At 44.3% G+C, this 15,253-nt stretch overlaps 1 protein-coding gene across 2 annotated transcripts in view; it reads left to right on the forward strand.

The window, feature by feature from the left end:
- The window catches only part of RANBP10 (RAN binding protein 10), a 58,372-nt gene that overhangs the window by 37,622 nt on the left and 5,497 nt on the right, over window positions 1-15,253 (forward strand). For both annotated transcript variants that reach the window (XM_057376393.1, XM_057376392.1), the window contains exons 5-9: window positions 2,728-2,750; window positions 8,661-8,845; window positions 9,956-10,068; window positions 12,411-12,519; window positions 13,450-13,598. In XM_057376393.1, the coding sequence (XP_057232376.1) occupies window positions 2,728-2,750; window positions 8,661-8,845; window positions 9,956-10,068; window positions 12,411-12,519; window positions 13,450-13,598 (579 nt within the window). The remainder of the gene's footprint in view (window positions 1-2,727; window positions 2,751-8,660; window positions 8,846-9,955; window positions 10,069-12,410; window positions 12,520-13,449; window positions 13,599-15,253) is intronic.

Consider the following 15,253-nt stretch of genomic DNA (forward strand, 5'->3'; position numbering starts at 1 on the left):
AGGCTGAACTCTAACCAGACATGCCTGTATAACAGTTCAAAGGCTGTCTGCACAAAGCATACTATTTGTTTGAGTTATGGAACAGAAGGTGGAAAATATACATTTGTCTTATTGTAAAGGCAATGTAATAAGTTTATTTATAGAATCATAGAATAATTTTCTCTGGGAGGGATCTCTGGAGGTCAAGCATCCAACGCCCTGCTGAAAGCAGGCCCAACTAGATCACATTACTCAGACTCATCAAGTTGTTACTGTCTCCAAGAGTGGAGATCACCTGGGGGCTTTTCTGGTCCTGATTCAGTGTTTGACCACAATTCATACTGAATTTTTCTGATTAGAATCTCCCAGKTTGCAGCTTGTCTCTGTTGCCTCCTGTCTCCTACCACCACGCATCTCTGAGAAAAACCTTTTCTATACCCTCCTGTAGGCAGCAATAATTGTGTGCCCTAATGTTTTTAAAACTGAACAGAGACTTTTAGCCTGTCTTTGGCTTGCTGGCCTCTGCTGGACTGACTTCAGTCTCACTGTGWCCTGTACTGGAGAGCTTGAAAGTGAACATCATACCCCAAGTGCAGAGTAGTAAGTGTTGGAAAAGAAGGGAGAAATCCCATCCTTTAACCTTTAACTCACTCTCACTAATACAACTCAGGATGTGGTTGATCTCCTTTGCTGCAAGGACCCACCACTGGCTCCTGCTCTATTTGTTGCCTAGCAGGACCCTGAATCTTTTCTGCAGGTCTGCTTTCTCTCCAGTCAGCCTCATCCTGTCCTGGTTTTTGGGATTATCACAACCTGGTGGCAGGGCTTTTCAGTTGCTTTTGTTGAACTTTGGGAGGTTTGTTCTGGATAATTTCTCTGCGTTGTGCCCTCCAGCCTGTTGTCCACCCTCCTATTTGGTGACCCCTGTGAGCCTGCTGGGAGCACACTTGGTCCCATTGTCCAGGTCATTAGTGAAGACATTAAACTGTGTTGGCCCTGCCATTGATTCCTGAGGGACAACTCTTGGACTTTGAGCTGCTGATCACAGCTCTTCGATCCTGACAGTTCAGCCAGTTTTCCACCCACCTTGTAGTCCATTCAAAAACCATTTGATTGTCAAGGACTGGAAGCAGCTTCCAGCCCCACAGCAGCACAATCCTGGCCACCTTTGGCTCTGAGTGGTGCTGGGGGCAGAGGAGGATTCCAGTGGACAGCAGGCTCAAGGAGATTGGCTTCATTCTGGCATAAGGGTAGGAACAAGCTTTCATCCACCTTTCATCTAGCTGAGCAAAATAATTGCAAAGTGAAAAAARGCTTGAGTGATGAACAATATCTGGGCAAAGTGACAAGGTGAGAGAAATGCTTACTGGACGTTTTCCTCAGCCACGTGTTCAACATCACATGTGTGCACAATCTTTGGTTGGGTTGTGGAGAGGRTGCTCAACAAACAAGGTCCAAACTGCCAGGATGGTTGTTGAGCCATATTGTCTATCTGCCAGGATGTTAATTTAACTTTGTTGACTGTTTRTTTAGTAAAATATTTGGGATTTCTYTCCRAGCATTTGATTTTGGAACTGTGCTGTTTTGAGTAGAAATTGTTTCCTATGTTGACTCCTAAAACTGTTTTAAATTACCATTTCAGGCTGATCTGGTAACATAACATTGCAGCTCTGGGTTAAAATAGTCCTAAAATTAAAACCAGAGGGTGGTGTTCTTGCTTCTGCAGTGCCTKGCAGTGCCAGGCAGAAGGGAAGGAGGAGAGGTGGGATGTGTGTGAGAACTGGGTGTGCTGGTGTGGGTACCAGCCTTCCTCTGGCTGGGGACAGAAAACCTTCTTGAGAACACGCATGGGGAAAGACTGAGGCTTCCAGACTGACTCGTGGAATGTGAGCTGGAAGTATGGATTTAGCTCAKCCTGATGAGGTGATGGCAGCTGTGTCCCCTGTGCTGTTGGTGAGGGTGACCTGTAGGTTRGAGCTGCTGCCTCTGGCTGATCCATCTGGCTGTGCAGGCTGGAGCTGGAGAGGCTCCTTTGGAGCACGAACTGGCATCTAAATCAGATGCAGAGCTGTGCCTGGGTAGCCTGGCTGTGGTGAGTGTTGTCTCTGGCCAAAACTGTTAACCATCCCAGGCAGGGGCTGCCTCGGCTTCAATGCCTCTTTTCTGGCATGCCAAATGTAAATAAAGAGGGAAACCATACASTTATTTTCCATCTCTTCTGTTTGGAACTGCAGCAGCAGAGTTGAGGATGAGGCTGTTCTTTGTAGTGTTTCTCAGGTGCTCCTGGCTGCAGCTTGGTSCTGTTGCAGGGCTGTTCCCCAGCTGTAATGCCAAGTGTTGAATATTCATTCCAGTCTCTCTGCCTGGTAAGAAGAAACAGTTACAGCCTAAACCAAAGCAATGTTATGCTAAAACTCTGTTTCTAACACTGAAGTGAGCTTTGAAAACTAAATCCTTCATAGTGACATAGGGAGAAGCAAAGGAAAGAAGAGCTGCTTTTAGAACATCAAATTTTTGGGAGAGATGTTGAAAACATTTAAGCTTTCCCTGAATCCTTCTCCAGATGCAAAACCTTGCAGAGGAGGGGACTGGGGAGGGAAATTACTTCAAAATACGTGAGGTGGTGAAATGCAAGGCCAGAGCTGGGATTTATTGAAATGCAGTAATGTTTTGTAGCACGTCAAGGATATAGGCAAACAGGGAAAAAAATCCTTTGTCTTTTTAATTCTAATATTTTTCCCCCCACAGGTATAGCCTTTACAGACCTCCCTGTAAGTACACCTATTTTCAGTATTTTAACTAAGGATGCAAACAGAAGGGAGGGGGAAGAGTGTGGGGGTGTGATTTTTTTCTGTTTGATGTCCTGTTAAAAAAAACATGGTAACACACATTACTGAATGATGTGGATGCTCCTTTTTCTGAAACTTCATAATCCTGTGACTGGGTTTGTGGGCTATTCACATGCCTCCTGTCATCCCTCACCACCTCTAAGAATATGTTGCTCATTCTCCTGGAATTAAAGCAAGGATTCAAACTTACAGGTCATTGTCCTCCAAATGCAGCTTTGACTCTGAGGAGTACATGTGCATAGTTACACTGATGTCTAGTCAGGGCTCACAGAAGCACAGGGGGTCATGCACAAGAAAATGTTCCTTTTTTTTCTAGACCTGATTGTTCCTGGACAAGGAGGATGTGTTTAATGAAAAAAAAGGTAAAACCAGGTCAGGCATACACCAACACATCCACTGCATCCATCTCTCATACAAAGGACTTCTTGTCCCTAAGGTTGCACTCCTGTCTTTGTACTTAATAACCCCAAGTGAGTTTCCTCTCAAAAATTTCTTAGTTTCCGTAACATTTTAGGCCTCCAAAGTGATCCATTTTCTTGTCTGACTTCCCTGTTGTGTGGAGAAAAGGTGGCTTTGCTTTGTTCTGTACTTCCTGCCAAAAAATTTATGTTGTTCCTCTGATTTTTGTATTGTGAGAAATAATGGCTTGCACTCCCTGTTCCCAGTGGGACTTCAGGCTTTACAGATCTCTCCCATATCCAAACTGCAGCCTGCACTTGAATTGCAGTTATTTGATTGGCCTTTTCACATCASCTGTCAATACAGGGTTGGGTTTTTTTTGTCCTACAGTCTTTGAACTTGGTAATATTGCAGTGTGTTCAAAACCAGAAACTCTTTATATGGGACATCTCACTGCAGTTTATTCACTTGGTCCAAGTACAGTTTATTGAATTACAAGAGTGTTTTGCCTGTCTATGAAGATTAACCTTTGGAGTGAGGTCTTGTGACAGYCTTGCATCCACAGCAAGAAGATGCTTCTGTGATGTGCCCCTTAGTTTTTGGTGCTGTTTGTTTGCCTCTGGATATAGATTGATTAGGAGTCACAGGTTTGCCACATTCCTTCTAATTTCTTATTCACCACTTTGTCTTCACATTTGATTAGACTGCTTCTCTTTCTGCATGTTGGGATAGATGGAAAATTGGTATTTAGGCTCTTGTCAATCAAAAATAGCTGTCCAGCATGTGTGCCATTGCTTTGTCATTTACAGCTCATGTGTTGCCGTAGAGCTTGGCAGCACAGATTTGGCAGGCTGAAATTCCTGCCCTGCTTAGTTTAACTTGCATCCTGTTGATCCTGGAGTGCACAGTGAGCTGACATACACATTTAATGTTCGTGTGTGGGCTGTTCACTGCAGTGCTGAGTCTCTGTTAGGCACRGGGATGAGCAGCTGGAGAAGCAGAGCAGACAGAAGGGTGTTTGTGCAGTGAGCTCTTGCAGTGCCAGTGAAATTGAGCTCAAAATGCTCCTGAGCCCCTGGCATCTCCCTGTCCTGCTGTTTCTTGATCTGGTCAGATCATCCTTATGGGATCTCAGGCTTGTTTGTGTGTCCTGTGGAGAGATGTTTTAGTGTGAACCTGGGAGAAGATCTGGCTGAGTGAGTTTTTGTGGATGCCTTGTGTTGGAGTCACCAGTGGTTAATGGTGTGTAAATGGTCCCTGTGCCTTTTACCAGCCAGTGTGCTGAGCTGTTTTCTGTGGAAATCCCCTTCTGGCTTTTATGGCAGCAGCTAATCCATAACACTGTTTTTCTGGGCCAGGAAGGAGAACAGCTGATGCCCTGTAGGCCTCCTACCATTGAGAATTATCCTTCATGAGATAATTCCTCTTTAAAAAGAGAAGAGGAGCTTAGGTGGGACATTTYACCCCTTAACTGTGGCTGTGATCAAGGATGGGAGACTCCTGCCTCCATGTGGATCTAGGACATTGCTCTGCMTATGCTAAATGGCTCTGCTGCTCTGCTGGCAGCTTCATCCCAAGGATGCCTGCACCTGATTTCATCATTCTTTTTTCAAATATCCTTCCCTTGGGTTACTGCCTTCTTCCTTCACCCTTGCAGATACCGATGTATTCCATGTGCCCTCTTTGCTCCCTTTGTCCCTGGATTCTTGGTTGTTCCAAACAGTTGAGGTTGCCACCTGTCCTAAAGGAGGGGCTGCCAAACCCAGGATAGACTGTGGTTCAAATACGAGTTTTGTCAGAGATTGTAGAAATCTTGAGGCAGTAGAGAATATAAAGTTGATCACTTGCATGTGATGCTTTTCATTTATTATAGCTCTCTGATCCAGACTCAAACACAATGTCAAGACATTATAAGGTAAAGGATGGAAAACATTCATCATWGGAAAGAGATGGAATGTGATCTGTGTTCTTCACCTGCTGAAACTGCAGTTCTAAAAATTTAACTGCAGACAGGAGTGGAAACAGCAAACTTACCTGAATGACCCTTGAAGTGCTCTCATTTGAGCGACTCCACATGAATTTTTTGGCTCTGAGCCTTTTCTAATCACTGACCCCTCCAGGAGGGCTTTAGGGGAGAGCTTTTCCTTGTGTTGCAGCATAAGGGGTGTTGAAGCTGACTGGTAACACACATCAGTGAGAAGCTTGGCCAGCCCCATTACTTCTAGGCTTTTTAAGTTTAAATAACTTTTAGGGTTGGCATGTCAGTGAGATTACAGAAGGAATTAAATTGACCCTTCAAAACATTGCCAGTTTAGAAATCGTTTCCTTGAAGTGCTTGTTCCAAAATTCCCCTTTCAGATGCAAATGGAGAAAACARTATTTTGCAATATTCACAATATTAGGAAGTTGAAATGCATACTTTAATTTGAAAACCAGAGCCCCACATGTTGAAACATACTTGCTTTGGCTGGTTTCAGTTTCCTCTAAAGGGTGTTTTCATTTGTACAAAAATACACTGATAGGAAAAACCACATTTTGGCTTAGCACAGGCTGAAGTTAAAACCAAAATAACTGCTTGAAATAGGAGTGAATTCCCACAGAGGGAGTTTCCTTTTTTTTTTTTCTTTTCATTTGCCAATTTAGGTCAGTGCTCAAGCCTGACTCTTATTTACACAAACCTGGATCGGGTCTGTCCTGCCTGGAGGTTTGAAGGAACAACAGGAGATGAAAAAAAAAAAAAAAAAACCAGAATAGATCAGGGTGGAATTGTAGGAGTGCTAAGGTACAAGGAGGTTAAAAAACAGGTCAAGATGAACAAAAGGGGGTTGTGAGCAACTGGCCACCAGCATCAGGGCAAGAGGTGGGCCAAATGTCACAGGGAAGGTGTTCCTGAAGCACTTGGCAGGAAAAGCATCTCCTGGGTCATTGGGCTCTGGGATGGTGTCTCCCTGCATCTGGCAGGGTGCTGGAGATATATGCAGCTGCTAAACAGAGAGAACACATCCCACATGTAAAAAATGGAATTTTAACTCAGAGATGATTTGAGAGACGTAGAGAGCAGGCAGCTTCTGCTCAAAGATGAACACAGCCAAACATGACTGATAAATACATRGCATCTTGTAAATTGAGGGGGTTTGCTTCCAACTTCTAAGTACTTTGGGTGTCTGATTTCTGGCTTTGGAAGCCATTGGGTTTAAGATACTGAAAGTCTGAAGTATGGACCATGGAAAATATCTGATCCCTTATTAGAGATATTTCTGTGTCAGCCAGTTTTGAAAGAATGGAATGACTAACTTTAATTACAGCATTTTCCTCTGGTAGCTCTTCCTTTATCATGCTGTATTTACTTTGCACATCTCTAACCTAGAGACTTCCTTGGTGTGAGAACAGGAAAGAAGGTGTGGTGAGTCAGCAGTAATGCAATCATCCTGATGTGTTTTCAGTTTCCAGACTGTATTTATAGATTCATTTCTTTCCTTTGTTTTTTGAGATTTGAGAATTTCRAAGGTAGAGGAGGTTGGTTGGTCAGGATCTTACCCAGTTCAGTTTGAAAAATTTCTAAGAACAGAGATGCTGCAGTCCCTCTGGGAGCCTGTTCCAGGCCTAAATCATCCTCATCAGGGAAAATTTCTTCCTTATGTCCCATCAATATCACTGGCTGCAGTTCATGCCCATTGCCTGTTCACTGAACACCTTTGAGAAGAATCTGTCTCCATCTATTTTATCACCTCCCTCTTGGGGAGTGGAGGACTTGCAGTTAGATTTTTCTCTCCTGCCTCTCTTCCCCAAGCTAATTCCCTCAGCCTCTCCRYGGATKCCATRCACTCCAGCCCTCTGACCATYTTRGCAGAACCCYACTGGYTGGAAGCCCCATTTGGGAWTGTCCTTCTCRTGCTGGGAATGTGGRTGAGGAACAGGGAACCCAGTACATGCTGCAGGTGAAGCCACCCCAGGGGAAGCAGAGGAGCCATCACTTCCCGCTGCCTGCTCGCTCCGTTTTTGTCACTGATTAGGATTTGGCTGAGCTCTACCTCAATTTTAACACCTTTAGTAAAAAGTAAAATCCACAGCTGCAGTAGGTCTCAAGGGGTGATCAATGACATTGCCCATGTTTCAAGTCTGTGCAACAATGAAGAATTCATTGAAGAAATTTTCTGGATAACTGTAGGAAAGCCCATTCTCTTGCTGTAGAGGAGGAGAGAATCATCCAAGGTTTCTGATTTGACTTAAGGAGAGAGGTCTGCTCCTCCACTGTTCTGCTAACTGATACAGGTTCAGCCTTGAACAAGACACCACAGCCAGAACCTTCCAGCCTTCAATTCCATACGTGTGTCCCTGTGCCTTCCCAATGTCTGGTTTCTGGCTGGCTCAGTCTCCACTGTTTTAGAGCAAAGTGGAAAAAACCCAACACCAAACAGTTCCTGAATGGCRCGAGAGAGATTTCTTCCCTCACCCTGCAGGCTCTCAGCACATGCTGTGAAGCAGAGAATTAGTGAAGTTTGTGTCTGTTTTGCAAACAGAAAAGTAATTTGTGCTGCAGAGAAGTAACATGACAGTGAATGRAACATGCTCTCAAAAATGTGATCAGTGATGAGAACCAGGCATCCCTGTACCTTTTCTAATGCTGTTTCTCTTTTTCCAATATTAAGTGGGCTTGGAGATTCAATTTGTATCCATAAACTTGTTTTTAAAGTAACATTAATTCAGAGAACTTCTAGATAGACTTTGAACACCTATTTTCAATTAGATCATCCTTAGAAGCTGAATTATTGGCTGAATTTTAGAAGTATTTTCATGATGGTAACCTTTTTATTTTCCCCATGTTCTGGTGGTGGGTCAAAGCTTCCACCTGGATCCATAGACTTAAAATTAAATTCATCCATCACTAGTGTAATTTCTTGTGTGGATGTCTTAGGATCATCAAAGACCTAACTTCAGTGCTCCACCATTGTCTGTTCCCTTTTCATCAGAGATKTAAAATAGTGAGATAACAATTTCAAAGGAATACAAGAGTTCAGTTGAAACAGCAGAGAATACATAGATACTGTTGATTGAGATGACACGCCTTTCATTTACTATTGTTATTGTTGTTGTTATTATTATTGCTGCTGTTATTATATTATCTTCTGGCACTTGAAGTTTGGTAGAAATTGCAGAAAACTAACCCAGAAGTGCCCATCCACAGACAGCAGTCATGACCTCGATCACAGGCTGCTGAGGGATTGAACCCACTGTTCTGGTTTGATGCAATAACTTTTCATAACTGCACAATAAATTGTGAAATTCCATGAGAAGTACCCAAAGGGCTGTTGCCTCTTCCAATTCCATTATATTTATTTCAGTTTAAAGAGCAGCTCTTTGGTCTTACTGAACATAACTGGAACCAGAAGAGAAAGCCGTGTTTAATACAGGTTTCTTTTTCTTCCTTCCCAGTCAAACCTCTACCCTACTGTGGGTCTCCAGACTCCAGGAGAGATCGTGGATGCCAACTTTGGGCAGCAGCCCTTTGTGTTTGACATCGAGGACTACATGAGGGAGTGGAGGGCGAAGATCCAGAGCACCATTAAGCGGTTTCCCATCGGAGACAGGCTGGGAGAGTGGCAAGCCATGCTGCAGAAGTAAGTCACTGCCTTGGTGTTCAGCTTCTCTCATTTTGTTAGGCTTTAAATAATTCTTAAATGCTAATTTATGCTCTCTTTGTGGCAAAAGTTGTCTCTCAGTACATTTTGCTCAAATTGTTTTACCCTCTGTTATGTTGTTTGATAGTTTTTCCTGTGTAGATTGCTGCTGTTTCAAATGTAAAAGATAGGGGAGAAGTTTTCAGGCAAAGACTGCATGGAAAGTTGCAGGAATGGAAGAACATATATTTTAAGGTGATGCACTAGGGGAGGGGAGAAGACACCACAAAAAGCTTCAATACAGGAGAAAAGCCGGTATGTAAGGCAGCTGAATTCAGAAATGAAAGAGCAAGAAAAAGWCTAAACCAAAGGYTTCCARACCTAACYRAAAGCACAATTAKGGYATTTWATAAATTTATRAATATTGAAAGCACRTCCCATTGCRAAAAGGATTGAGTKGAACTTGATGAGARCAGTTGGCATGAGTTGTCAGGGGTYAGGAGTGTTAYTGATACTGYARAAGTAKCCTCTTTTTGCCTGCTTCCAGACTCCTTCCAAAATGGGACCAAATTAGAGAGCCAGGACCTGCCATAACAAGAGCTGTTGATTCTGCTGCAGTAGGACCAGTTTATCCCTGAATTTGCTCCTTGTGTTCTCCAGGATTTTATCTTCTGACATGAATGGTGGGGGTGTCAGGGTCACTGCTCTGGAGTTTCTCCTGTAGAACTCTTGAGCAGAAGCACTTGCATTTGAAACAATGTCTAAAAATTACACACCTGCTTACAACGTTACACTTAAAAATGACTGCTGACTCATAAAGTACTTCTTTCTTGTACTGAGAGTRGTCAAGTGTGTGCTTTGAGCTGGTGATTTGATCAGATCAGTGCCAGCTTCATCATGAGAAGCCTTCCTCCTGCTTGCAGAAGATCAGGTGTATGTCCTATAAAATACACACTTTAGACCCAGAAGTAGAATCTTGGTTATGTCCTAAGGAAGCTGAGTTTCTCACTGAAATTGCAACTTCTCTTCCGTTGATTTCTTTTTGCTCCAGTGTGATGATCCTGGTTCACCAGTGTCTCTTCATCTCTTCATGTTTTCCTTTTTTTCTAGTATGGTTTCGTCATAYTTGGTTCACCATGGGTACTGTTCAACAGCAACTGCCTTTGCCAGAGTCACAGACACCACAATCCAGGAAGAACAGACCTCAATAAAGAATAGACAAAGTAAGTGTCTGGGGTAGTCATTCCTCAAGTGTGTTCCCTTTGGGACTGTCCAGGGGAGCAAATGCTGTGGAAGCAGWAAAGTTGCTCCCTGGAGTACAAATCTGTCCACAGCACACTGCTGACCGTGGAGTGGAGCTTGGGAACCTCTGCTGGGAGCACTTTTCCCATCATCGCTGCGCCCTCTCCACCCTCTGCCATCTTTGCCTGGAGAAATGCCCTTTTCCTTCCTGTCCCTGTCTGCTCTGCTTGGCYTTTACCTGAGCTGAGGTCATTGTGCACCAGAGATCCTTTTGGATTTGGGTTCTTCACTCAGGCTGTGGCAATCGGGGCAGTTTCATTGGGCTCGGACACATCCATTTAGTTTCACTGCAGCTCCCAGAGTTAAGGACTCTTCCAGTCCCTCTGCACATTATGATTTCAGGTAACTTTTACATGCTGAAGGGTTTTCACATTCACAGCCAACATCTTTAGCTCACACTGAGTGAAGAATTGGTGTTCAGTGTGTGTTTTGGTTGTGCTGTTTGCTCCCAAGTGGCTCATTTCTCAGTTGGTAGGGGTACCAGCRYTCTTGGTCCTGCAGAATWAGGCTTGCAGCTYTCTCCTGCTGTACCTYTTTTTAAGCTTTTTTRTTCACAGGCTCAGCCTGCAGAGTGGCAGAACACTGGTGTGTTTTCTGCATTCTCCTGGCTGCTGAATGCAGGCCACATCCCTGTACATTTCCCTTCCCTTTGTGAACTGTTTCTCGTATCACTGTTACGTACCAGAGCATTGTGCCCCTTTGTGGCTCGCTCTCCATACATTGCATGTGCTTAGCCAGCATTCGGGTTCATCTGGGGACTCTGCTTTTAAATAACTTGCAGTTGCTGCCTGTKAGTGCTGATGGGCTTTGTGCTTTCCAGGTCATGCATTATGCAACTCTGACCCCAGCCAGTGTTCCCAGTGGTGTGGGTTTAACTGGCAGAGGCTGACGGGAGGCACGCGAGACGGTGCTGGGCTCATTTGGCTGAGGACAGGTGACAAGGCAGATGGAGGGAAGGAATACAGAGCCCTAAAGTTGGGGCTTGAATAAAAGGTGTGAGGAAAACACAGATGGGAAAACAAAAAGAGGGGGAAATATAAAAGGGAATGGCATCTGTGAGAGTTGCCAAACAAGGCAAGGCAGAGCTGTCARAAGCAGCGAGACGAGAAAGTGGACGTGCAGGAGAGTGAAATGAGAGCTCTTGTGTTGGTGTGAGAGCCACGGCTTTGGTTCCAGATTTCAACTATGATAACAACCWGATAGACACTGGGAAGTGGGAGACAAGTCATTGCAGTTTGTTACTGGGATTGCTAATGAAGATTTAYCAGCCTGGGCTTCAAACTGCTCACGCTTTGTGAAAGCTGCAGCCTGTTGTTATCAGAGGCTGTGCTTGCAAAGCACCTCACAGGCCATTCCAACCTTTTCCTCTGCTGTTTATAAGGTGTGCTGGAAAAACAATGCAATTTTAGTTTTAAGTTTTGCATTTAAGTTTTATCTTTAAGTACAGCTAGAAGAAAAGAAATGTGAGTTGCTGCAGATCAGCAGCTTCTCTGAGCGTTCAGGGGTCTCAAGCTGAGTCTTGCACTTGTGTCTTCTGACCCACTGAAGGAAAATACATGGGACATGAACACCCAGCATCTTCTGCCTTGTGTCTTTGCACCTYCTGGAAGTGTACAACTCACTGAGCTGTGTCTAGCTTAGTCAGTAGTTGGTTGTCAGAGCTGGACTGGCTCATTGTAGCATTACTTCTCTGGGAATACACTGAGGTGGACTTGCAGGAGCAAAGTTTTGTTGATATAATTATTGCAGCTTAGAGGTAAAGACATTGTGAAAGCAGTGCTGTGCTGTGGCTTAAGCCCACAGACCCTCTCAGAATACTCCATTTATCTCATGCACAACTGTGCTTACCCTTCCAAGCATGAACCAGCCACAGAATGTAGTATGAGGGTGACCTAGGAACTTGCCCTCTGTAATTGTCATTTCCCCAGCAACCTCCTTGTCTCCATCCAGCTGGCACGTCCTGCTTTCCTTTCTGCAGAGCTCTGTGACTAAAGGACTAAAGTCTCAGGGCATCCCATCCCAACCCACCTACCTCACCCTTCAGATCCTTCTACTCTTGGTGCGTTTTTGCTGCTAACAGATCCTTCCTCATTTTCACAGGGTTTTCCTCACCCTAATCCATAATAAACCAAATGTGGTCCCCAGCTCTCTCAAGCCCTTGTGCAAGGTGGTAGTGGGGAGCCAGGTGGAATGTATGAGACAGCTCTTCTGGCTGTTGCTGTGGGCTGGTCCTGTGTGTCACCAGGTCTTCTTTTGCTTTCAGGAATACAGAAGCTAGTATTAGCAGGCAGAGTGGGAGAGGCTATAGAAGCCACCCAGCAGCTCTATCCTGGCCTCCTAGAACATAACCCCAACTTGCTCTTCATGTTAAAGTAAGTATGAAAAGCTTTATGCCCCCTAATGCTGATGTGTAAATAAAGGAGGGAGGAAGATCCTGTCCAGCTATCCAGTCTGGCTGCACACTTGCTCTGAATTCAAACTGTTTGAGATCCCTTTGAGAGTCCTTTGCACAGTGCTTGTAGCAACACAGACATAGCCCTTTTGTTGCTGCTCAGACCCAGGATGGCTTTGCCTCATGTGGTCAGACATAAATGGGTGAATTTTAGTTCTGTTGACTGCCAGAAATTCCTTCAGAGGAGTTTCTTTACTGGTATTGTGGAGATCTTGCAGCACTGGAGCAGTGGCAGCYGCTGTKCAGGTTCCTAGAAAGGCAGATGYATGGAAAAGTCTGTCTGGGGTAGASACTAAAGGAAAAAGTGTCCCAGTTCTCCCAGCTGTACAGAGTGGCTCTCTCCAGACTTCTGAGACATATGAGGACAATTCCCAGCAAAGCTAAATGAGGAGCTGTCCTCACAGTCACTCTGGATATTGCATTTTTTACTCTTCCTTCTCTATTTTCYGTTGACCATCAGTATTTTTAGGCTGATGGAGTAGTAAAGGAATGATGGTGTTTGACAGATTTAGTATCTTCTCCYTGAAAAAAAACCCTCCACAACTGAATTTTGGAGTACCTACAGAGGAGCTGGAGCTGAAAGCTGTAAAGGAACAGTTTTTTCTTAGCACAGGGGAATTAAACTTGCTTTTTTGGGAATGTCTCAACATCCATTAACATTGAAGGCACAGTTTCTGAACTACTTCCTCTATAGCATCATCAGAGCACTCACAATACAAAAGCATCAGGAGTCTGAAATGTCTTTTTGAAAGTTTCTAGGACTTCCCCACTCAGGACCTAAGGCAGGCTCAGTGCAGAGCATCCTGGCTGTCACGCCCCCTTTTGTCCCTCTTGCCTCCCATGAAACCAGGTGCCGGCAGTTYGTGGAGATGGTGAATGGCACCGACAGTGAAGTGCGTTGTTTCAGTGCCCGCAGCCCCAGATCCCAGGACAGTTACCCTGGCTCCCCCAGCTTAAGTCCWAGACATGGATCAAGCAACTCACACGTTCACAGTACTGGTAAGTGTGTCCTGTGTCCCAGATGAGCAGAGCAGATGACAGAGGTGGTCTTGGTTCTGTGTAACATTAGCTGCTGCTTCCCATGCCTTATTCTCTGAAATGCTCCTTTCCTTCCAGCTGAGGGGATGTTCTGTTACCATGGGTGTCTCTGCACTGTCACAGAATTGGCTTTGCATTAGTTATTTTCCACAGTTGTCTGCAGAGCAGGTTTATTGCAGAATAAAGACGTTTTGAAGGCAGTCTTCTACTGCAGCCACCAGTGACTCAGTGCTGAGAGGAGGTCTGGAAAGCAAAGCCTGTTTCCTGTACCTTGGAGTCTGCAAAATCATTGCTTTCCAGAAAGAACTGAGCAGAAGCTGCATTGCCAGTGGAGCAAAAGGTCAGGGGGATGCATTGCACAGAAGCTTCTCCCTACCCTATGGACTTCACCTTGCACACTGTTACCATGTAAGAAGGGAACAGCTCTGTTCCAATAAAACCCAGCTCTGGAGCACCAGCTCTTTGGAGTTTGGGAAATTAAACTTCAGGATTTGAAGTGGAAAGAACAAGATAAATGAGGACACCTAAGATATCTTCCCTAGGTAATTACTGASTACATCTTTGGAGATGGAGTGAGCCAGGAAAAATGACCTGCAGAGCCYTTGGTAACAGGCTGAGCTGCTTCACTGGGCTGTGAGCTGCTCACAGCCATCTGAGCCTGTTTTGTGTTGGTATTCCCACTGCTGCATGTGACAAACTGTGGACAGGCAAATATTTAGGGAAAAGAAAGACAATTACTTGAAAACCTCCATGCTGTCACTCACCTTTCCAACCCAGTATTTTTGTTTTCCTCTGCTGTGTTTTAGAAAGCCCTGGGTGTGTTTCTTTTCTGATTAGTCGGAATGATCCCATCAGTTTATAAAAGCTCTTGGTAATACCCATGTCTACATCTGCAACTGCAGTGCAAGGCAGCATTTATATATATTTGTCTCTACACATGAACATCACCTTCAGTTCTCTGTCAGACCTTGTTCTTTCAAARGAGTGGTAATTTCATCAGAGCATATTTCGGAGATGAAGCAGAGCTGTTGTGAGCAGTCTACTCTGTCACTAAAATGCACAAAACAGCCCATTTGAATCCTTGTGTTGCTGTGATAGAAAATAGAAATACATCCCCTATAAACATAATTGTGGGATCAGCTGATCAATTTGGATATATCACCATCACTTCTGGAGGAGCAGCCATTCCAGTTTACATCATTTAGCCAAGATCCTGTAACCAATATTGGTGGCCTAGAGAAGAATATATGAAGAAGACAAGTCCAGGCTTTTCAAAAATATCACTCAAGCCACGAATGATTTGCAGTTGTCTTGCTGTTAATTAGTTCTGATTCCATATAAAACTTGTGGTAATGAACAGACATTTGTGTCCTGTGTCAGTGTGTTCTGTGGCTTGATAAACACCTTTTGGGAAGGAGCAGCTGAAATGTCAAGCCTGACTCTCCTTTCAGTGATTTCTGTTCTCCTGAACAAGGAAGGTTTGCTTGTGCTCATTAAAAGGATTGCTGTTAATTGCTGAGTGTTGTGTGAATCAAGTACATCCCTAACTTAAGACAGGTTGTGGAAAGCCTGGGCAGTTSTGCTTTCARCAGTAATTTCTGTACTTGTGAACTRTT

The sequence above is a fragment of the Malurus melanocephalus genome, unplaced genomic scaffold (genome assembly GCF_030028575.1).
Source record: "Malurus melanocephalus ecotype Western Australia unplaced genomic scaffold, MMel_1.1 scaffold_278, whole genome shotgun sequence".
In the NCBI taxonomy this organism is placed as follows: Eukaryota; Metazoa; Chordata; class Aves; order Passeriformes; family Maluridae; genus Malurus; species Malurus melanocephalus.